General features: G+C 52.6%; 3 protein-coding genes and 1 non-coding gene across 4 annotated transcripts; 1 reads left to right on the top strand and 3 right to left on the bottom strand.

Annotated features, from left to right (window-relative positions):
* Positions 1-287: 287 nt before the first annotated feature.
* On the bottom strand, positions 288-8,185 carry ARPC5L (actin related protein 2/3 complex subunit 5 like). The gene is made up of 4 exons (XM_049774222.1): positions 7,929-8,185; positions 4,502-4,574; positions 2,237-2,413; positions 288-827 (listed from the first exon to the last, which is right to left on the bottom strand). The coding sequence occupies exons 1-4, from the start codon at positions 8,084-8,086 to the stop codon at positions 765-767; spliced, it is 471 nt and encodes a 156-aa protein (XP_049630179.1). The 5' UTR covers positions 8,087-8,185; the 3' UTR covers positions 288-764.
* Positions 8,186-9,908: 1,723 nt separating this feature from the next.
* LOC126010671 (U6 spliceosomal RNA) lies at positions 9,909-10,016 on the bottom strand. Its single transcript, XR_007496687.1, has one exon. It is a non-coding gene; the product is annotated as a U6 spliceosomal RNA (small nuclear RNA).
* Positions 10,017-15,099: 5,083 nt separating this feature from the next.
* Positions 15,100-19,562, top strand: RPL35 (ribosomal protein L35). The gene is made up of 4 exons (XM_049774225.1): positions 15,100-15,153; positions 15,434-15,570; positions 16,545-16,626; positions 19,379-19,562. The coding sequence occupies exons 1-4, from the start codon at positions 15,151-15,153 to the stop codon at positions 19,526-19,528; spliced, it is 372 nt and encodes a 123-aa protein (XP_049630182.1). The 5' UTR covers positions 15,100-15,150; the 3' UTR covers positions 19,529-19,562.
* A 117-nt stretch (positions 19,563-19,679) lies between these two features.
* WDR38 (WD repeat domain 38) lies at positions 19,680-22,372 on the bottom strand. Its single transcript, XM_049774214.1, has 9 exons — positions 22,304-22,372; positions 21,842-21,962; positions 20,833-20,949; positions 20,658-20,755; positions 20,495-20,575; positions 20,294-20,419; positions 20,044-20,190; positions 19,863-19,910; positions 19,680-19,774 (listed from the first exon to the last, which is right to left on the bottom strand). The coding sequence occupies exons 1-9, from the start codon at positions 22,370-22,372 to the stop codon at positions 19,697-19,699; spliced, it is 885 nt and encodes a 294-aa protein (XP_049630171.1). The 3' UTR covers positions 19,680-19,696.
* Between the last annotated feature and the right edge of the window lie 1,056 nt (positions 22,373-23,428).

Genomic DNA, 23,428 nt, shown 5'->3' with positions numbered 1-23,428 from the left:
GCATGTCGGTTCCAGAGAACAAACTGGTTGCCACCAACAAGTGAGCTTTCGGTCCTTTTAGTGTTAAGGGTCTCAGTGGGTGTGGCCTCTGGAGGTACATATTTGGGCGGTGCTGGCTCCAACTCAGGGCCTCACACGGAGGGCAAATGAGATGTTCTGCCACTGAGCCACACCCCGGGCAACACTGGCTCCTGGAGACACATGCCCACCCACTCCTGATTTTCCACTGACCTCTCATCATCCCATTCACTGTCCGCTTCATGCATACATGACACAAACACGATGCATGCATGAACTAGTAAGCCAAGAGCTTTATTGATGCAGCAGGCACTTTACAATGAACCCAAGAGAGCCCCGCCTTCTCTGGAAGCCAGGACACAGTAGAGAAAACCCTCCAGAGTTTCTTCACTACCAAAGAGCAAGCTCCCCCGCTCCCACAGCCCTTGGCTCTGTGCCAGCCCAGCTCTTCCCACTCCCCTTTCAATCGGCAGTGCACGCAGGTACCCCTGATCAGCGCCGGCCATCGCTCCGTCAGTCACAAGGTCAGTTCTGCCGGACTCACGGACAAAGGCATAAACTATCGGGTCTTGTAAAGGGTTAAGAAACACAATTTCTCCCTCCACCTTAAAAATGAAACACTTCAGCAGATGCATGTCCTGAAAGACGGATTAGGAGTTCCTGGGAAGACGGTCAGTTGTCAGTCCCTTCTTCACCAGCCTCTGCATCGAAACTTCTTCTCCAGGTAACATGAGTCTTTTGGTTCTTTAAACAGTCTTTCTTGCAGTAAGAACTCTTATAATGGATCCTAGTCCTCCTACTGCTAATGCCTGTAGGGCAGGAGAAGCAAAGTCAAATGAGACCGGGCCAGCCTGGGAGAGGGGGGACCTTGTCCTCCTTGAGCAAGGAAGGTCCCGCTTTATCACCGGCCCTCTGGAAAAGGGTCCTTGCCAGAGGACTCCAGAGGTGGCCCTGTTCCAGGATAGTATCCTGTCTGAGAGATGGCTCCCACATCTGCTGATGGTGAGGCCACAAGACAGGAATTCTCTTTTATTTTTTTTTGGGGGGGGGGTTACTCCTGGCTCTATGCTCTGAAATCGCTCCTGGTAGGCACAGGGGACCATATGGGATGCCGGGATTTGAACCACTGACTTTCTGCATGCAAGGCAAAAACCTTACCTCCATGCTATCTCTCCGGCCCCAAGACAGGGCTTCTCACCAAGCACACCAGAGCCCTAACTTTCCATCCTACCAATTCCCGTTTCCAGTCTGCAGGCACTGGTCCATTAAAACTACCTCCAGATACCAACCAGGACAAACGCCTTGTCTTTAAGGAGCCAGAGGGTCTAGTTACTGGGCAACCCCCATGCAGAACGCTTGCTCTGTTTCCTGGAGCAAACCAGCAGCCCAAGCTGACAGGGCAGAGTGCAGACCCACCAGCAAGGACAAGGCTGCCCAGTGGCTGACCCCTCAGTCAGGGGACCAGGCCCTTAAAAAGTCAAAGCCTTTCCAAAAGGCTACCCAGGGGGCTGGAGTGATAGCACAGCGACAGGGTGTTTGCCTTGCATGCTTCCAATCAGGGTCGATCCCTGGCATCCCATATGGTCCCCGAGCCTGCCAGGAGCGATTTCCCAGTGCAGAGCCAGGGTGTGACCCAAGAACCAAAATAAAAGGAAAAAAGGCTACTACTACCCAGTCTCCTTTAAAGGCAGCACCCTTCTGGTAGTGTCACAGGACCCTGGTTGAGGAAACGCCATACTCGTGAGACAAGCCACATAAGGAACAGGCACGGCTTCTGCTTCTGGCCTTATTAGTGGCCTGTTAAAGAGCAGTGTCACTAGCCCCCTGTACATGGCATCAATTCATCAACACCAGCATCAATTCAAAGTAGTATTAAAAAAAATAACTTGAGGGCCCAGAGAGATAGCACAGTGGCGTTTGCCTTGCAAGCAGCCGATCCAGGACCAAAGGTGGTTGGTTCGAATCCCGGTGTCCCATATGGTCCCCCGTGCCTGCCAGGAGCTATTTCTGAGCAGACAGCCAGGAGTAACCCCTGAGCACCGCTGGGTGTGGCCCAAAAACCAAAAAAATAAAAAAAAATAACTTGAACTATGAAGCTTGACTTTCCAGCCTCCCTGCCACTTACCTTGGCCTCCACGGCGCCCTTACAAACCATCAGCAGTCTACGTCCCCACTCGCAAGCCTGTCTGAGCCCGGGTGCAGCGAGCACATCACGTACCTTTTCGTGCCACTGGAGTAACACTGCACTGCTATTTTCTGTGGGCTTCTCAAACCCTTTATAAATGTACTTCATTAACAGGTCGATGCCATTTCTGTCCAGGGACTGCACAGCCTGCTCGATCTCGCTGCTCTTAAAATTGGTAAGCACCTTTAGCACCACGCCCTGGGCTCGCTCCTATGGATAAGAGAAGGGATGAAGCCCAGTCAGGCCAGGCGGGTACATAACACCACAGCAGGGATACAGAGCCGACACTCCAAATCACATGGTCCTCCAGAAAGAACCCTAAGGGCCTCTCATCACAGTTCCACCTCCTCAGACCTACAACTAAACCACTGGCCCTAAGTCTCTCCATATCCCCAACATAACCAGCCAAGTGGTCGGTAGAGATACTGCTCAATTTCAAAATCAACATCCAAAAGATCAAGCCAACATTCTTCCTGATTTAAACTTGAAAGTCTCCCTTATTATTGCTAGTTATTCTGGTAAAACAGATGATTTGGTGAGAAGGGAAAGCAGTACCAATACCTTTTTTTTTTTGGGGGGGGGGGGTCACACCCGGCAGTGCTCAGGGATTACTCATGGCTCTAGGCTCAGAAATCACCCCTGGAAGGTTCAGGGGACCATATGGGATGCTGGGATTCAAACCACCGTCCTTCTGCATGCAAGCCAAATGCCTTAGTGCTGTACTATCTCTCCAGCCCCACCAATACCCTTTTTATGTTATTTGTTTGGGGCCACACATGTGGCACTGAGGGCTAAGTTACTCCTGCTCTGCACTCAAGGATCACTCCTGGTAGGCTCAGAGGACCACATGAGATGAGATGTCAGGGATAGAACCTGCGTCAGCCACATTCAAGGCAGAAGCCCAACAGTGTACTGTCACTCCTGCCCCCAATGCTTTTTATATAGGGGGGAGCACTGACGCCCAGTAGTGCTCAGGGAACCTGCAGTACAGTGAAACCTCCTGCACACAGTGCCTATGTCCAGCCCTTTCGCAAGACTCAGCATCAGTAAGTAAAGCACAACGGTGGGGACATTTTTGAGAAAAAGAAATTAGGAGGTGAGAGAGATTCCAACGCAGTTAGCAGGACACTTGCCTTGCATGTGGCCAACCCTAGTTTGATTCCCAGCATCACATTTAATTACCCAGAGCCTGGCCAGGAGTGACCCCTGAGCACTGCCTGATGTAGCACAACTCCTTCCTGCCCTCCTCCACACAGACACACATATACATACACAAAATAATTAAAAATATATATGTATGTATATATAAAACAAAGTCAGGCTGACTGACTGGTATGTGGCCACATCTGTAATTCATACCCAAAATGAAAGGCCATTCTCTTCCACATTTGGGGCACAGTCAGCAATTCCATCAAGAAATACTACAGAAGCCAGAGCGATAGCACAGCAGTAAAGCATTTGCCTTGCATATGGACAACAAAGGATGGACCCCAGTCCGAATCCTGGCATCCCATTTGGTCCCCGAGCCTGCCAGGAGTGACTTCTGAGCAAAAAGCCAGGAATAGCCCCTGAGCACCACCAGGTATGACGCCCCCCCCCAAATATTACCAAAAAAAGATACTATAGAACAAAAATTGCAATTTTCACAGAGGTTGCAGCCTAGAAGCAGTCTGTATAGCTGGAGGCGTCTCTATCCTATATTCTGTTTAGTGGGGGTGCTGGAGGACCATGCACTGCTAGAAATCAAGCCCAGCCCCCACCTGACAGGAGCCAGAGATAGCACAGTGGTTAGGACACTTTCCTTGGGTCCTAGCATCCATCCCCCAGAGCCTAGCCAGAGTGACTCCTAGCCTAAGCCAGGAGTAAGCCCTGAGCACTGCCATTTGGTGTGACCCAAACACCAAACAAACAAACAAACAAAAAACAGACCCTCTCTCTGCACACAAAACATGTCCTCAGCCCTTTGCACCATCACCCCAGCCCTCCCCTCGACTCTGAAGGCAGAAAATCCTGCCGCACAGCGAGTCTATTCAATAGCCCAGGACTCGCATGCTGAGTCCCCCAGGCCAGCTCATCCCTAGATCTGGATCCACTGCCAAGGGCCTGGCAGATTCTCACCCTGAGGCCTGGGGGAAGCAGCGGGTTCCTTAGGAGCTGTGACTGTCCACACTGACAGCTTCAATGGCTTTGGCAGAAGCGCTGCCCAGTGCCAACTCACTGCCTTGGCAGCCGGTCACTGGTGGCAAGAAGCAGCAGCTGCCGCCACACTGGTTGACACAGGCCACCCGACCCCGTTACCTTCACAGCTTGATTCTTGGTGTTGATGGGAGAGTTCCGCAGGGCCGCGTGGAATGCCCGGAGCATGTCCCCTGTGCATCGCCACTGGTTAAGGACGGCTTGGCTCGAAAGCGGTTGGATGCTCCCGACCCACTCCACCTCCCCCACACCACCGCCCCACTGCCAGCTTCAGGTGGGCGAGTCTGGTGAGCGGGTCACCTGCTCTCCTGAGGCATAGAGAGCGGAGGGCACCCCTGTCTCGCCTGCAAGTCCCTCTTCCCGTCACCTCTTCACCCCTGGAAGGCAACAACAAACCCGTGTGGCCCCACAGGTAGCTAGAAGCAAAACCAAACCGGGCCTGCCCACACCTGCTGGACACCCCCTGCCTCATGAAGCCCGCAGCTCAGATGGCATCTTCAGTCTCCCCAGGAGATGAGGGCAAAGAGGCATCCCGACTTGCCTCCAATGTTCTCCTTTTCTGTTTGACTCCTAAAGAAGTGACGGTGCTGTCAATCCACCACATCCTACCCATGCCAGGCAGGGAGCCCCGCGCCACTTTCAGTAGGGGAATGCAAGTACCTAAAAGCTTCCTGAGCTGATGCAACCCTCCCCGCTTGCCCCCTCCACACACACACACACCAGGTTTCACTGTCATTCTTTTTTTTTTTTTTTTTTTTTTTTTGGTTTTTGGGCCACACCCAGCGATGCTCAGGGGTTACTCCTGGCTGTCTGCTCAGAAATCGCTCCTGGCAGGCATGGGGGACCATATGGGACACCGGGATTCGAACCAACCACCTTTGGTCCTGGATCGGCTGCTTGCAAGGCAAACACCGCTGTGCTATCTCTCCGGGCCCTCACTGCCATTCTTGACTGAGTTCTAAAACGTTACAATCTGGGTTAGTCCCCAAAGGTGCCACCTATTTTAAACCGAGTTACGTCATCCAACTTTCATTTCCTCGTCTCAAACAGTGGCTTCAACCAAAGGGCTTCAAAAATAGAACAAAAATAGAAGTGGTACCCAAGGTTCCGCTGTGGGTAGAGCCGACGGTACCGACCACAGCCTCACCTGCCCACTAGAGAAGCAGCCCACTGCCTCTTGCTTTCGTCTGGGACCTTCTCCTAGCCTGGCATCAGCCACCCGCAACGTCTATCTCCAGATCGAGATAATGTGAGACCCAGCTGCAATCAGCAGAGCCACGCACCCTCACCAGGGGCCAAGAGCGCTGCTCAGGGCAGCGGCCACTGCTTGGAGCCTTCTCAGGGCATTAGAGGAAGGTAACCCCACCCATTAGCACAAATGCTAACAGGGTGGCCCCCCATCAGGCAGTATGGCAAGCGGACTGCAGAGCCTTTCAAAAAGCAGACTGTGTAGCGAGGTGACCTTCTCCAGCCAAATCAGGGTTTCTCGGCCACAAAACCACTCACATTTCAGACCAGACACTTCTGTACTGCCTCCCTGGTTTCTCCCCACTCGTTTTCAGCAGCACCCACGTTGAAGACAGAACAGAACTATCTCCAAACTCTGCGAGATTTCCTCTGGGGAGGAGGGATGCGAAATGACTCCAACCCTCTGCAGCAGAATTATTAGCAGCTACTTCAGTGAGGACACACAGAACCAAAACTTGAGGCGGCGACAAGTCTCAGACCCCAGGCCACGTGCTCCCAAGCCTTTCTGCACCCCACTCCTTGTGACAAGGACTATTGTGGAGGGGCTGGAGTGACAGAACAGGGGAAGGTTCTTGCCCTGCACGAAGCCATCAGGTTGGATCTCCGCCTCACAAAACAGTTCCCTAAGTACCACCAGGAGATTCCTGAGTGCAGAGCTAGGAATAAACCCTGAGCACTGTCAGCTGTGACCTCCTTCCCCTCCAAAATAAAAGAATTATTCTTAGTAAAAACAATGAAATGGGCTTCAAGTACATGATCTGTGAGTGAGGCCCAGACATTTTCTCTAGGCCAGCCACCAGGTGACTCATTTCCCTCCAAGGCACTAGGAGGGGGTCCCCTTCCCCCTTCAAATCAACCCCCCTTCCAACAACCCCTTCCTCACCCGCTGCCCCTGGACTCAGGAGCCTGTGGGGCCAACATCTGTGGGATCAAATCCAAGCCTGGCAATGGTGGGGAGAGTCTCAGCACCCTGCTCCTCCCCCTGGGCCCCACATTTGCTGCCACCGCTGCAGCTCTCACCTGTTCACCTGCCATCCCCCAATCCCAAGAGGTACCTGCACTCCCCATGGCAACCGAGTCCCTGGCACCTTTGAGAAACCTGGAGGAGCCCCTAATAGATGATGCCCTTCAGCCATGCCCCATGTACTGAACCCAAATGCCTCTTCGGGGGGTGCTTCTCCACCTAAGGGAAGCATGGCAGGGGGACACTGAGGAGAGGAAACCCAGACTCCCCACCTACTACTGTTCCACCCAAGTCAGCTCCTGACCCCACGAAAGGAGGGTCCCCCCACCCAAGCCCTCCATGACCCCTCGGGCAGAGCTGACTCAACCCCAGAAACTGATTGACACCGAGCTGGCTGGTGAGGAAGGGAGGAAGGAAGGGCATGCTGCTTCCTGCCTTCTCGGTCTGGTAGGTCATCAGGAAAAATGCCTTCTTCCTGCGAGGTCGGTTTCCTGAAGGGAGGCTGTGACAGTCAGAGTCACAGACACCTCTAACTTGTGACAGTCGCCTCACTATTTTTAAGCCTCTTCTCCCCCCAAAGGCTCATCCTTTTCTGCAGCCACCAACACCACTGCTACTCCCAGGGACAGGCAGGCCTTTCCTTCCCTACTTAGAGCTGGATTTTTCTCAGCTCTTTAACTAACTAACTAACTAACTAACTAACTAACTAACTACTACTAGACTTGGGGTGGCCAGCCCTTCCAGCCCAGGAGTCCAACAACAAGGTGGAGGACTAGAAAGACTAGGAAGGCAGTGCCCCCCCCCCAAGAAGCCAGGCCCAACTTGTAGGACCTGTTTAAACCTTCTAGAGGTGATGGAAAGCCAAGAGGGGAGTCAGGGGCAGCTGAAGGGTGACAGGGAAGGGCCATGAGGGTCGGCCCTGACCCCTCAGGTCTTGGGGTCCCCTTTGCCAAGCTGCTTCCTTCCAGGGGGGCCCCCAGGATCAGGAATGAACCTGTTCCCGTGCCTGGCAGGCGGGGGTGCGGTGGCCCAGGGGGTGATCAGGGAGCTCGGGGGGCGGCCCCGGGGCCTGGGGTCCTCCGAGGTTCGGTTCGGTGGAGGTTCGGCCCGAACCCGGGACCGCACTGGGTCTGGGGGGTTGCGGGGAGACCCTAAAGGGGGTCTGGGGCCTGGCCTGGGGGTGTCAGGGCCGGAGGCAGGGCTGAGGGGAGGGAATGGGCAGGGAAAGGGAGAACCGGGCCTGGGCCTGCTCCGGTTCCGGCTCTGGTTCCGACCCGGTTCCGACTCCGACTCCGGCGCCGACTCCGCCAAGGATATTGCCGCAGGAGCCCGTCCACCTCGCCGGGGTCCGGGCCCGGCTCCCCCGCCGCCTGCGCGGCCGCCGACGCCTCCTCCTGCTCGTCCACGAACTTGTTCTCGTCGAACTCGTCGATGTCCACGCGGCGGAAGCGTGACGACAGCGTGTTGCGGGCCATGGCGGGGGCTCGGCGGCCGCCCGTCCGTCCGTCCGTCCGCCTCTCCTCCGCGCTCCGCTTCGGCTCCGCTCGGGGCTGCTCGGGGGCGGGATGCGCGCTAAGCTCCGCCCACACCGCCTCCGCGCGCAGGCGCAGCAGCACTCGCTACGCCTACTTCCGATCAGCACCGGAAGCGGAAGTGACAGTGGGCGGGGCTGCGCTGCGGCAAAGGGCGACTCCCACCCCTGAGCGGGAGGAGGCCTCGTGAATGAGCCCCAACCCACCGCCGCCTCGCCTCCGCGCGCAGGCGCAGAAGCAGCCGCAGCGTCGCCACGCCCACTTCCGGTCAGCGCCGGAAGCGGAAGTGGCAGTGGGCGAGGTCGCGGCTAAGGGAGACTCCGAGTCCTGAGCGAGCGCCTCCTCGTTCCCTAGTCTCGTGTGCTACTCGGGATAGTTTTTGGCCCGAAGGGATGAGGAGGAGAGGCGGGAGGTCCTGAGTCCTTGGGGTCCAAGCCCCATGTGTCCTTAAGGGGCTGGCTGGGAGGCCGATTTGGGAGGATGGAGATGGATGCTCAGGGCCTGCCTGCTCCTGGCTCTGCGCTCGCTTCCCAGGGGTGAAACCAAGGCCTCCCCTCTGCGTGCAAAAGCCTGCGGGGTCCAACCTCATGATCTTGTGTGGAATGGAGATTGTGGAGACTGCAGAAGGGGGTCATGGAGCCTCATGAGTGGTGCTCAGGGTTTAGTGCTCTCAGAAATGAACCCATCAGATTTCAAGGGACCATGCTGGACTTTAGGAATTGGACCAGCTCAGTCATTTGCAAGAGTTTTGTCCCCCTCCTCTCCCTGTAACCCCAAAAATGGAAGGAAGAAGGATGCCAGAAGTAACCCCTGAGCGCCTCTGGATGTGACCCCAGAAATGAAAGGAAGGAGGGAGGAAGGTTGGTTCACTTGCGTGCATGAAGAAAGCAGACAAGAGCACCTGATGGCCTAGGCTAGGGTGTGGTCCTTTTGGGGGTGCAGGGAAGGGGAGATAAGCCACCACCCTAGCAGCAGGAAGGGCAAGGTCCTGCAGCTTAGGAAGTCAGCCTATCCAATTGGAGAGGCAGGTCTTGGTCGGAAATGAACTAACTCCCTGAGTCACAAGGGCAAGGATAGGGTGTGAGCCATCAGCTACCAAGCACAGTGTGGCAGAGTCAAGGACTCCGGTTCCAGGGCTACTGTTTGAAGGGTTCTGTTTATGGATCTTAACCTCAGATGGAAAGGGGTCTTTGTTTTCACGTAAAAGTATCATTTTTTTAGGGGCTGGAGAGGTAGTAATGGCTTCTGGTAGAGTACTTGCCTAGCTCATGGCACCCAATCCACACCCCAATTTTGACCCCTTGGCACCACAATGATTGATTCCTGAGCAGTTAGGAGTACACCCTGAGCACTGCCAGGTGTGGCCAAAAATAAACCCAATAAGGGCCTTTTTAAATAAAGGCTAGGTTTGGGAGATGACTCAAAGAATTGGGCCTCATATGGGAGCTCTGGGCTTGATACTTGCCACTGCATTAGATGTGACCAAAACATGCAAAAAAAATTTAAAATACAGGGCCCAGAGAAATAGCACAACAATAGGGAGTCTGCCTAGCATGCGGCCAACCCAGGACAGACAATGGTTTGAATTATGGCATCCCATATGGTCCCCCGAGCCTGTCAGGAGCAATTTCTGAGCACAGAGCCAGGAGTAAGCCCTGAGCACTGCCGGGTGTGGCCCAAAAACCAAAATAAAATAAATAATTTTATGTTGGGGCTTCTGTGTTCTGAGTCTGGAGGGTCCAAGTAATGAGGGGAATTTTTTAAAAAATATATGGAAACACTTCAGGAATTTGCATATCATCCTTGCACAGGGGCCATGCTAATCTTCTCTGTTTCATTCCAGTTTTAGTATATGTGCTGCCGAAGCGAGCACTGAGGGTTAAAGTCTTGCAGGGCCTGGAAGTGCCTTAAAATAGTTCGCAGGAGAGTTTCTGAAGAGGTGACACTGAACAAAATCCTGAAGGAAAAAACTAAACGAAAGCTCCAAGTAAACGAAGACCATATCTGTGAGATACATGAGGAAGTGCTCTAGGATTGTGAGCTGAGGAAGGGGCGCAGTCACCATGAAATGGACTGGCTCAGAAATTCTGAGCAGAGCAATTGCAGGGTCCAGGGCTTTCTAAACTCTGGGACCAAAAAGCAAAACAAATGATTTGGGAGGGAACACCAATGATCCAGGTGACTGCCAGTGTTAGAGTTCAGGTCATTAAAGAAGATGGAAAGAGGCTTGGTCCATTTTGAAGACAGGCTGCCAAATTTACAGGTGGGACTAGATGTGGCACGTAAGCAAGTCATAGCTGACCTCATGCACAGAGAATATAATGCACAATCCTTCCCATCTTTAGTTCTAACAGGCACATTTGATTTTAGTTTGGTTTGGTTTGGAGGCCACACTGGCGGTACTCGGGTTACTCCTGGTTCTGCACTCAGAAATTATTTCTGGCAGGCTCAAGGAACCATATGGGATGATGGGAATCGAACCTGGGTCAGCCAAGGCAAATGTGATAACAAAAACCCTGTGCACCAGTCAACTTCCATGGGAGAAAAATATGTCAAAAATACTGTTTCTCTGGGGCCGGAGCAATAGCACAGTAGTAACGCATTTTGCCTTGCATGTGGCTGACCCAGGATGGATCAGCCTAGGTTCTATCCCTGGAGTCCCATATGGTCCCCCGAGCCATGAGCAATTTCTGAGTGCATAGCCAGGAGTAAACCCTGAGCATCACTGAGTGGGCCCAAAAACAAGCAAACAACAACAAAAAAAAAACCTGTTACTCTTCCCCATATCCCTCATTTCCTAGAAGCCTCCCTCTTCATGGTCTGGTACAATTCATTCATATAGAGGCCATGTACTTGGCCTTGAAATTAAGTAAAATTAGGAGTTGGCCCTGGCTTTCCCCCCTAGAGAGCGTCTAGATGGACTCGGACAAAGCACACAAATATTTTGACCCTGTGTAATGGAACTAAAAAGAGGTTGCACAGAAAGCTTGGGACACTGGAGTAAGCCATCCAATTTGACACCTGCTAATGAGGGCAAAGGGCTTTAACCAGCATCCAACAAGGCTCCCCACAAGTTTTAACTGGGCTTTAATTGCAAAGGAGTGACTAACAATCCTAATTTCTTGAATCAGCAATGAAAGTGCCAGGTTGGAAGGCCTGAGGACCACCCCTGTCCTACCATCAGGATAGCTTATGTGAAGTAGATAGGAAAGAGATGAAGGGAATCTACTACTCCCCTCTTTTCTGGCCTCACTCACATGGGGTGCTTGAGAAAACCAAGGACTGTTGTAACACGTCTGAGCATCTGACATCTACAGACCTCGTGTCTCAGCAGCCCCATGAGGTGGTCAAACCACCTGAGTTCCACTTGCTCTGCCTGACAAGGGACATGATCCCTGTCACCTGATGCCTTGAGAAGCCTGGAACCTAGGCAGGAGCAAGGATTCTTTTGGGGAAAGGCTACACCTGGCTGTGTTTTCAGGGATTACTCCTGGCTCTGCATTCAGGGGTCACTCCTGGCAGAGACCATATGGGATGCCAAGGATTGAACCCGGGCCAGCCACATGCAAGACAAACACCTTACCCAACTTATACTTTCTCTCTGACCCCAAAACTGCTTTTTTTTTTTTTTTTTTTTTTTTTTGTCCTTGGGTGAACTCCAGCGCTGAGGATCCCAGAAAACACCCCAAGTCCATGCGACGTGGTTCAGGGGAACCAGTCAAGCATGGCAGATGCAGGAAAGCCCTGGACCCCCTTAATCAAAGAGAAGGACCCTCTCGATTGGACCCTCTCGATTTCTTGCTGCTTCATACTCCAGTGCAAAACTGTTTTTTACTAGAAAGTAGTGCTAAATTTTTTTGTTTTTTGTTTTTGAGGGGGGCATACCCAGCGGTGCTCAGGGGTTTCTCCTGGCTCTCTGCTCAGAAATTGCTCCTGGCAGGCTTGGGGACCATATGGGATGCCGGGATTCGAAACATCGTCCTTCTGCATGCAAGGCAAATGTCCTACCTCCATACCATCTCTCCAGCACCTCCCCTTTTTTTTTTTGGTTTGTTTTTGGGTCACACTCGGTGACGCTCAGGGGTTACTCCTGGCTATGCGCTCAGAAATTGCTCCTGGCTTGAGGAACCATATGGGATGCCAGAGGATCGAACTGCAGTCCATTCTAGGTTAGCACATGCAAGGCAAATGCCCTATTGCTTGCGCCACTGCTCTGGCCCCTCAAACCACCATTGGTCTTGGGTCAGCCGCTTGCAAGGCAAATGTCCTACTGCAGTGCTATCTCTCGGGCCCAATCAGTCCTAAATTTAATCCGGGCTTTCCACGTCCATCATTGGTTTCATTTCATTCACTGAAAAGAATTGTAGAAGATGAATAATTTGGAAAATAAGATATCTGTCCTCTAGGGAACAGGGGCTTCTCCAGAGTGGAAAGAGCAAAAAACATTCATCTCAAGCAGGATCATGCAGACCATTTCCCCAGAATGAGAAAATGGATTGGAAAGTAAGAGAGTTCAGATCTCAGGCAGATAAGGGCCAAAGAGGCTATAGCATGAGAAAAAGGAAACATACCACAGACAGAGATAAGGCATGTGTACCTTTTCCATCGCCAACTTAAACTGTTTTCCCAAACTGTCCCCACTCCCTACTACATGCCAAAATCTGTTGCTTAAAGAGTTTGGAGAGCTTGAAGGTGATTTTTTTTTTTATCCTATGGGCCACACCCAGTGATGTTCAGAGCTTCTGTACTCAGGAGTTACTCCTGGTGGTGCTCAGGAACTATATGGGATGATGGGGATCCAATTCGGGTTGGCAGCATGCAAGGCAAGTACCCTACCACTATACTGACTCTCTCCATTTCCCTTCTTTTGATATTCCTGGGATGTTTTTTGTTTGGGGCCTTACTCAGCAGTGCAAAGGGGGTCACTCCTGGTGGGTTCAGGATATCATATACGATATGGGGGATCAAACATACAAATAAACCTCCCCACTGCTGTTCTCTAGCTCTGGTCCCTGAATATTCTTAGCATGCCCTTAATTCCAGCAAAGGAGCCTCTTCTCCCTGAAAGTCCAACCATGCTCTGGCCTGGAATTCTGCATCTCAGTAGATTTTCTGGGTCTCCTGAAATGGGTCTTCATGTTTTTTGTTGTTTTAGGTTCAAGACAGTGTTTTGCTGAATATAAATTTCCAAGTCCCACTCTCTGAGCCTGTAACACCTTAGGTATGTGGCTTTCCATTCAATTCTCAAGTCTCCAACTCCTTTCTTTTCTTGGTGGGTGAAGCTTGAGCCAGACCACAGTGATCAGGATATGCTGCTGAGTTGGTGTTTTGGGTTGGATAGGGCTATCCTTCCCAGTGGTACTCAGGGGACCATGCAATGCCTGGGGTCAAATCCACTATAGGTCATTTATTTACATCCATGACTCTCATAAAATTCGTGTTTGTTTTCTTTTCTGTTTGGGGCCATATCTGGCAATGTTCAGGAGCTATTCTTGGTTCTTACTCTGAGACCACTCCTACCAGAGCTCTGGAGATTATAAGTAGCTCCAGGGAGAGGTCCATTCTCCAGAGCAAGGCAAGCACCCTACTGACTACCATATCTCTCTCCAGTCCCAACCACTGGTCCTCTTTTCCCCTGGAAAAGATGGTACTTTGAACAATCATTATACATCAGTATTGAGCTTCCAAAGTCTAATAAATGCCTCCACTGAACTAGGACATTTATGAGAAAATAGACTTGAGTAGGGGAAGAGATTTGCCAAAAGTCTCAGCTAGCACCAGGAAACAGAGCAAGGATTTAAGTCTGCATTAGGGGCTAGAGAGATAGTACAGCCGTAGGGCGTTGCCTTGCATGCAGCCAACCCAGGATGGACAGTGGTTCGAATCCCGGCATCCTATATGGTCCCCTGAGTCTGCCAGGGGCGATTTCTGAGCACAAAGCAGGAGTAACCCCTGAGTGTCACCAGATGTAACCCCCCCAAAAAAAAAAAAAAAAAAAGTCTGCACTGGCTTTTCCACTCTGGAGAAACTGTGTTCTCTCTTCTCTAAGAAATTTTTTGGGGTGCTGATTTAATGTCTATTACTTTGTAATACAATTTAAAGTTTGGAAAAGTGATGCCTCCCATCTTTTCCCTAAGGGTTGCTTTAGCTATCAGTGGGGCATTTATTTCAGGAGTTTGATGCACTTTGGTGAAGAAGGTCATGGGCATCCTGAGAGGGGTTGCATTAAATCTGTACAATGCTTTGGGGGAGAGTATTGCCATTTTTTGGGGGGGCCACACCCGGCGATGCTCAGGGGTTACTCCTGGCTGTCTGCTCAGAAATAGCTCCTGGCAGGCACGGGGGACCATGTGGGACACCGGGATTCGAACCAACTACCTTTGGTCCTGCATCAGCTGCTTGCAAGGTAAACACCGCTGTGCTATCTCTCCGGGCCCAAGTATTGCCATTTTAATGATGCTAATCATTTTGTTTCAATAAATATGATTTTGCTTCACTGAAAAAAATCAAACCCGGCCCAGGGTAATAATTACAGAAGTCTGATCCCACCTCTCCCCGCTCTCCTGGAACTAGATATCCTGGCCCCTCTCAGCCACTGCGATCAGATCTGTGGCATGAATGAATAAATTAATGAATGAATGAATGAAGGCAGGAATAACGGGTATGTTCAGACCCTCGCTAGGACTCTTGGATAAGAGCCCTGGGAGCTCCCTGCAGCCACCTAAGGTCTCCTGAGCCCGGGTAGAAGGAGCCAAGGGAACCGCGAGCCAGAGTCACACCAGGACCAACAAGGAGACCAGAAGACATCCCTGGGCGGAGCAAAGCGGGCGGGCGGGCCCCAGACTTTTCTCGCGAGAAGAGACGAGACTGGAAGGGGCGGGACCAAGATGCGCTTCGCGTTCCTATTGGCTGCTCCGCCCTCACCGGAGGTAATCGCTGGAGGTCAACCCCGCCCCTTCCTCTTTCTCTCGGCGCAGGCTTCGGCGGCGGCGGCAACTCGAACCGACATGGTGAGTGCGTGCGGGGAATCGGGGTCCATCCGCCTTCTAGTCGGGCTCGCGCGCCGGGATGGGGAGCGCGGGGTGAGCCCAGGGGACCCCTCTTGCTGTGCGCGCCCGAAGTTTCCCGGCGCCGCCGTCCCTTCCAGCCTAAAGAACTCGGGGTGCTCGGGCTACCCGTCTCGCGGCGGACCCTGCCTGCCGGGCCGGTGCTGCCTTCTCCCTCGACCGGGCTCAGGGTCCCCAGGGCTGGGGTGGGACCGGTGCCCCGCTGAGACTTTGCCGCGCGCAGGCCAAGATCAAGGCCCGGGACCTGCGCGGCAAGAAGAAGGAGGAGCTGCTCAAGCAGCTGGACGACCTCAAGGTGGAGCTGTCGCAGCTGCGCGTCGCCAAAGTCACCGGCGGCGCCGCCTCCAAGCTCTCCAAGATGTGAGTGGCAGTGACAGCACCCGGGGCCTGGGTGCTCGGGGGGTCGGGCCCCCTCTTTCCGACGATCCCTCTCGCCCCGCTGGGAAGGGCCTGCGCTTGCTGATCCCTTCTGGGTGCCACCTCCACGTGGTGCCCACTATATGGGTGTTCTGGGTTGGGTTTGGGTCTTGGGGACACATCTGGCAGTATGCACACCTATCTGCGCTCAGGAATCACTCCTGCCAGGCCTGGGGGACCACATGGGACGCTTGGGGATCGAACCCTGGTCCTCCGCGTGCGAGGCTGTGGCTCCCACTCCTGGATCTTTATTCTTTGGCTCTGCATCCAAGAATCCACTCCTGCGGGAGCTGTGGCACCCTATGGGATGCTGGGGAATCTAACCCTGTTGGGTTTTGTGCTCTATTTGTGTGCACCCCCTGTTTCTTTTAAAACACCTGTTTCCAACGCTATGTTCTTTGACCTGATTTCATTCTCAGGAGAAAAAGTAGCCCCTGAGGACCCAGGCTGCTTTGTTCTTTTCTAGAAGGCCTGATCAGGTGTTTGCATCAAGCTACACCTGCTTACAGTGGTGATGGTGGTGGTGATAGGATTCAAACCCAGGGCTTTCTACATGCCCAGCAAGTGCTCTAGCATTTAGTTGCTTCCCTGACCCCATGTCCTACCGTCTGGGTTTTTTTAACCTCTTCTCCATCTTCTACTCTACATAAAACAGGCTCTTTACTGCTGTGTTGGAGAACATGTAGGCAATACATGCTTCCCACAACTGTCTTTACCAGCCTGTTACTGAGTCAACCTTCAGAATTCCCGACTGGGTACCTTTATTCAACTTGCAAGTTTACATATGCCCAGCCTACAACATATATCTCCTTTGGGGTGGAGGTGTTTCCTGAGCCCTCATTCCTCACTCCTAGGAATCAGTCCCCCCTATTCTGTGTGTGTCTTACTCATCTTGCCTGGTATCTCTTGTTTCGTAGCCGAGTTGTTCGCAAATCTATCGCCCGTGTGCTCACCGTCATTAACCAAACTCAGAAGGAGAATCTCAGAAAATTCTACAAGGTATGTCTTCAGTAAGGGTCTGGATAAAGGGCGTAATGTTCCAGTCTTTATTTGGGCACAAGGAGTTTCACCTATTTGATGTGTGGGTCGATTTTGGCTTTTCATCATAGGTTTGGGGTGTTTTCTCAAGCCACAGTAAGACATCAATGGGGTGAGGTCTGGCTGAACAATGGAGTTTTCAGCCCAGACTCCAACCTGAGTGTACTGAGGATTAGTGTTTTTGTTTTGTTCTATTAGCATTGCTGAGCACCTGACAACTTTTTTTTTTTTTTTAAGGAGGGCCTCAGACTTAGGACCAAATTTATAGCCCAGTGTAGGTTTGAAATTGGCAAGGAATGGTAAGGGTAAATCAGGACCAGATTGACAGCTACAGGATGATTTTCTCAGGTGTTTTGTTCTTTATCCTAGGACTTAAAAATTTATATTTCGATGTCATCCACCTGGACTTGGGGCTTACTCCCTGTCCTACATTCAAGAGGGATCACTCATGGTGGAGCTCTGGAGAGAGAATCAAGCACTAGGGATCAAACATGAGTTCTGTCTTGCAGTGTATGATCAGGGCATGTACTGCATCGAGACAAATGCCCTACCCTTTGTGCTATTACTCCAGCTCTCCAGTCTATTAATTTTGGATTGAGTGGGTCATCTGCTGATACTCAGGGGTTACTCTTGTATCAGGACTCAAGAATTATACTTGGCAGTGTTCAGAAAGCCATATGGGGTGCTGGAGATTGAATTCAGATTACCTGTGTGCAAGACTAGCGCCATACCAGCTCTTAGTGTCTTTCTAGCCCTTCAATCTCTTTGTTTTTATTTTGGGACACTCCGGAATTAGTCCAGATAGTGCTTAGGGACCATATAGAGTACCTGAAAGCAAATGCCCTACTGTGCATTCCTCAGGACCACCGGTGGTAGCACTCCTGGCAGGCTCAGGCCATATGGGATGGCAGAGATTAAACCTGGGTCAGCCACATACAAGGCAAATGCCCTCCCCAGGGTGCCATCACTCCAGCTACCAGTCTAAGACAAGTTGAAGCACCTGCCTCACTTGCAGGACTGGGTATATACTTCTCCCAGAAAGTGATTGGGGTTCAAGCAGAAGCATGACAGCTAGGAGGATTATTACAAGGAAGTGGTTGCATGTTGGGAGCAGACTCCTAAGGTCTCAAGTCAGGCTAGTCTTGGAAAAGGAGGCCCGTGGAGCACAGAGGTGGCTGCTACTTTGGGCCTCTGTCTTTTAGGACTTGCAGTTGGTTGAATCAGATCCTGCACAGATTTCCCAAGAGAGTTATTCACCCCCAACCCTCTTGGTTTTGGAGGGAGTTGGGTGGTTGTTCACAGGTCACACCTTGGGTTGCTCAGGTCTCCTACCCACTGTGCTATCAGCTCTGGCCTATTTCCTGCTGCTTTGTTTTGGAGCCACATCCAGCTATGCTAAGGGTTTACTCCTGGCTTTGCATTCAGGACTGACTCCTGGCAGTGCTGGATGTTAAGCCTGAGTTGCCCACATGCAAGACAAGTCTCATACCTGCTGTACCTCCATTCACACCTTTTTCTTTTTTCTTTTTGGTTTTTTGGTTTTTGGGCCACACCCGGCATTGCTCAGGGGTCACTCCTGGCTGTCTGCTCAGAAATAGCTCCTGGCCGGCACAGGGGGACCATATGGGACACCGGAATTCGAACCAACCACCTTTGGTCCTGGATTGGCTGCTTGCAAGGCAAACGCTGCTGTGCTACCCAGGCCTTTTTTTTTTTTTTTTTTTTTTTTTCATTTAATTATGGGGGGAGGACACTTGGTGCTTCATAGGGCTACTCCCAGCTCTTAAGAGGTTGCTTGTTATTTTAGGGGGTGTTAGGTCACAGGGATTACTCCTGGCTATGCACTCAGAAATCTCCCCTGGCTTGGGGAGACCATCTGGGACTCGGACCTAACCGCTAGCACCACCTCTCTGGCTCCTGGGAGGTTGCTTCTGGCCATGCTTGGATATGTGTTGCCCAGGGACAAAATTAGGGTCTTGCAAGGGAGGCAAGATACCCCTAAACTTGCCTCTGCTTCAGGCTGTGTTGACTCTCAGGGTTTTGGTGTTTACTTTTCTATATATGGTTTTGAGGGTATTGACTGATTGTGTGGGACCTTCCTGAGTCCCCTTTTCTCCTAGAAGCACCCATGAGTCACTGTGCTGGGCACTCCTGAGCAGGAGTAGGTCCCCTAGCCTGGCGGCTCCTGGGGCCTTGCATGACCACGGCTGCTACCTTGGTCCATGTAGGAGAGAATAGTGGAGGAGGAGGTGACCACTCACTGTTAAGCCATGGGGTTGGTGCCAAGGCAAGCTACGGAGAGATAGCACAGTGGAGTTTGCCTTGCAAGCAGCCAATCCAGGACCAAAGGTGGCTGGTTTGAATCCCGGTGTCCCATATGGTCCCCCGTGCCTGCCAGGAGCTATTTCTGAGCAGACAGCCAGGAGTAACCCCTGAGCACCGCCGGGTGTGGCCCAAAAAGAAAAAGAAATGGGGCTGTGCTCTCCTTTGAGCTGTTAAGTGGAAACATCACAAGCAACACCGGGGGAGTTGCTTGTGGAGCCACAGGGCTCTGGTGACACTGGGAGTCAGGTTGGAGACAGGCAACGCTGCAATGCCTTTGGTAGGGCCCTGTTGCTGAGGGTGCACACCCCAGTTCAGTGTGCCTTGGTCAGCTTTCCTACCCCTCCCTGGAAGTCTTCTCAGCCTTAGCGTCCCCTTGTTCTCTCCCTAGGGTAAGAAGTACAAGCCCCTCGACTTGCGGCCCAAGAAGACTCGGGCCATGCGCCGCCGCCTCAACAAGCATGAGGAGAGACTGAAGACCAAGAAACAGCAGCGCAAGGAGCGGCTGTATCCACTGCGCAAGTACGCGGTGAAGGCCTGAGCCGGCGACAATAAAGCAATTGACTGGTTCTTTAGGTGTCGGCCTGTGTTGAAGATGTTGCTGTGGGTTTGGGGTGTCTTGGTCAGGGGAGTCTCAGGTTCCCTGATGGTCGCTTGGGGCTGGTGGCCTGGAACGGCCCAGTACTTGGTGGGATGGGGCTTTGCCTGATCAGCCATCGACAGACCCGGACACTAGGATTTTCCCGTTTGGGGTGAAGGCAAAGGCATGAGCCACATCCAGCACTGCCTGGATAAAAGCAGGCATTGGGTGCCTGGACTGCGTACCTTGCAGCCCTTCTTCCCGCTGTGTCTTAGGACATTGCAGCCAGCCTTACCTTTATTGTGTCAAGGCACTTTCCTGTGTTGCAATCCCAGATTTTGACCTGTAAGCAAGAGTGGGGATGGGGCCTGGTTCTTGTTACTTGATGGAAAACTCCATTTGCCACCAGTCATAGGTGGCATGGGCCTTGCCCATACCCGAGTCTGGTATAGGAATTTGCAGGGGTGGGGGCTTACCTTATGGGAGTCTGCGCTGGCCAGCTGCAGCCCATCAGGGGAGAAAGCTACACTGGTCACCCAGGAGATGTGGCCCTTGAGCTGAACAGATGGACGTGGGGTGGAAGTTTTCCAGATGGAGACGGTCCTGTCCCAGGAGCCTGAAGCCTGAATGGAGAGAATGAAGCCACTGGATGTGATCCTGGGCAAGGTCTGCCCCCTAGTGGCCTGTCACCTCAGCAGTCTTGGCCCCACACCAGCCCCTGCTCACCAGGAGGCTGGAGGGGGAGTAGTTAAGGCAGCTGATGTTGCCGTGGTGACCCTCAAGCTCTTGAGCAATGGCTCTTAGGGCTCTCAGGTCCCAGACGCAGATGGTTGAGTCCCAAGCACCTGTGGCCTGTGGGTTGGGATTGTGAGCCTGGGCCACTCAGCCCAAGACCTGCTGTTCCCCCAACTGAGGTGTGAGACTTACCAAATGGTTCGAGCTCGGTGCAAAGTCACTGCTCCGGATGGAGTCTCTGTGCCCTAGCAAGTGTCGCAGCACCTGGCCAGACTGGAGGAGAGTGCCCTGAGATGCCAGGAGTGGGCATGGGGTGGGGTGCAGTAGGGCTTGCTCTCAGCCCCCCTCAGTATACCTGTACCTCCCAGAGGGTCACCCGCTTGTCCCAACCACCTGATGCCAGCTGCTTTGAGTCTGGGCTGAAGCTGACTGTCTCCACGCTGCGCTGGTGACCTGCAGGGACAGGAGGTGATAAGTAGCAGTCCATCTTAGAGACCCAGGCCTGATGGTTCAGCTCCCAGCCCACTCACCCTCTAGGACTCTTAGGCACTTGGCTTCAGCTGTGTCCCACAGGCGGATGGTCCGGTCACCGGAGGTAGAGGCAAAAAGGTGACCATCAGGGGAGAAGCGGCAAAACTTCACAGGACCTGAAGCAGGTCAGAGAGCAGAGCATTGTCTGGTATAGCACCCTACCTTCTCAATACACCCTAGCCACACCTGAAACAGCAATACTTACCCATTGGGAAAATAAAGACCCAGTCATACATGCATCTCCCAGAAATTTGACAGCCCAATCTAGGGTCCTAGCCTGCTTCCATACCTCAGGCCCAGAGTTCTGTGATTTATCTCAGGTGATCCTTACCCCATAGCTAGGTCTTTGGAATTTTCCTGCAGCATGGCAATTAATTAAACCTATGCTTAGGGGAATATGGGGCTGCCAGAGGCAGGAAAAAAGGGGGCCTTGGGAATACAGCCCTGAAAAGTAAAAAGCATTCTGGGACTAGTGTAACTGCTAGTTAACTGAATTGCACTTGAAAGCAGGAAAAAACTTGGCTTGGGGCCTGAGAGCATGCCGAAGAACGACATCTCATATGGTCTCCCGAGCTTGCCAGGAGCGATTTCTGAGTGTAGAGCCAGGAGTAATCCCTGAGCACTGTTGGGAAAAAAACTGGCTCATAGCAGACCCTGAATTCGATCCCTAAGCATGGGTGGGAGAAGCCACTGTGAGCAAGAAGGTTCTGCTCTTACAGGCAGAGGGCCAGCCACCCTCAGGAGTTAGAAGGAAGCAGGGAAGGTCCTTCACAGGCATAAGGTGCCCCCTGGATCTCGGACTCCTAAAGACTTAACAGTCTTAAAAGTGACCAATTCAGGCCAAAGCCAACCACCCAAAAAGTTCACGGTGGTCAAATGGTGCAGGTCAGGAGGACCCCAGGTCCTAAGGAGCCGAGTCCTGCCTGTGGCACCTAAGAGGACTAGCTTGAAGGGTGGTAACTGGTCAGCCTATTGCAAGAAGCCATCTCCTGCCTCCAGGCACTTCACCTGTGTGGCCGTCCAGTTTCCAGAGCAGCTTCCCACTCTGCGTGGCCCAGCCATACACACAGCCGTCCTCGGAGGCGGTGAGCAGCGTGTCTCCGTTAGGAGAGAAGGCTGAGGAGTTGACCTGGGAGGAGAGCAGAGCGCACAGGAGCAGCACCAAGCAGGGTACTGTTGGTCCCCCCCCCCCACTGCCCATTCCCTAGATTTGGGGCTTGCAATGGAGTTGCACACAGTTTGATTCCCAGTATTTCATATGCTCCCTCTTGCACTGCCTGTGGTTGCCTGGTAACCAAAAAAATACAAATTCAAAAAGTAACTAAAAAAAGACATTTTGGGTTTACTTCGAGATGAAACTTTCCGGGAAGCCTTCAGGGTCCTCGAGAGCTCGCTGGAACCAGAGCTTCGAACCTAGGGTGCAGGGAACCCCACCATTCCGGCTGATCTGGGACCCCAGCCTAGTCTCACCTCCCCGCTGTGCCTGCCGAAGACCTTCACCTTCTCCACGGCCAGGCCCCCGGGGGCCCCGATGTTCATGGGTCGCAGGCCCAGGGCCCCCTCCTAGGCCGCCGCGGTCCCCGCACCCGGCAGCAGGCCTTGTGTACCAGTGGTCTCCATGGCAACCGGATGCAGGACACGCAGCATCCTGGAGCCCAAGCGCGCGGTGGTCGCTAGGGGACGCAATAGCCCCACTTTCGGCCTGCTGGGCCCAAGCATGCAAGGGATGCACGCAAGGCTTAGGGAGCCTCTGCACAAAGGCGAAAGGCTGTTACTGCATGGTTCCACCGAGCACAGCACCTCCTGTTGTAAAGGCTCCCCTAAAACTTCCTGAGGAGCGTGCAGAAACGGTCCAGTCTGGGGCCAGAAAGCTAGCATGGAGATAGGGCATTTGCCTTGGACGCAGAAGGACGGTGATTCAAATCCCAGCATCCCATATGGTCCCCCGAGCCTGCCAGGAGCTATTTCTGAGTAGAGCCAGGAGGAACCCCTGAGCACTGCTGGGTGTGACCCAAAAACAAACAAACAAACAAACAGAAAAACCAAAAAAATAAATAGGGGTCGGAGAGATATTATGGAGGTAAGACATTTGCCTTGCCGGTTCGAATCCCAGCATTCCATATGGTCTTCCGAGCCTGCCAGGAGTGATTTCTGAGCATAGAGCCAGGAGTAAACCCTGAGTGCAGCCCGGTGTGACCCAAAAATAATAAATAAATAAATAAATAAATAAATAGAGAGAGAGGATTAGTGGAGGGGTGGCTTAGGCTGGAGCAAATTGTGCAGCGAGTAGGAAGCTTGCCTTGGATGCATGCTTCGGGCCTGGAGTCCATCTCAGCACCCATCTGGTCCCCAGAACCCCATCAGGAGTGAGCCCTGAGCACAGCTGGGTGTATCGATAGAATAACGGGGTCTGTTAAATGTCATGGCAGCACCACCTGAGCCTTGAGATGTGATGGAGGCCACAGAGGGAGCCTGAGAAGCTGATGCAGCATTGTGGGGAGGGCTGGGAAGAACCCACATGGTTAGCAACCCTGCACCTCGGATATGGCCCCCCCAAAAGAAGATGATAGAGAGAGGAAGATAAAATGGGACGAG

Source organism: Suncus etruscus, chromosome 5 (genome assembly GCF_024139225.1).
Source record: "Suncus etruscus isolate mSunEtr1 chromosome 5, mSunEtr1.pri.cur, whole genome shotgun sequence".
Lineage (NCBI taxonomy): Eukaryota > Metazoa > Chordata > Mammalia > Eulipotyphla > Soricidae > Suncus > Suncus etruscus.
This window is presented reverse-complemented; position numbering and strand designations above follow the sequence as displayed.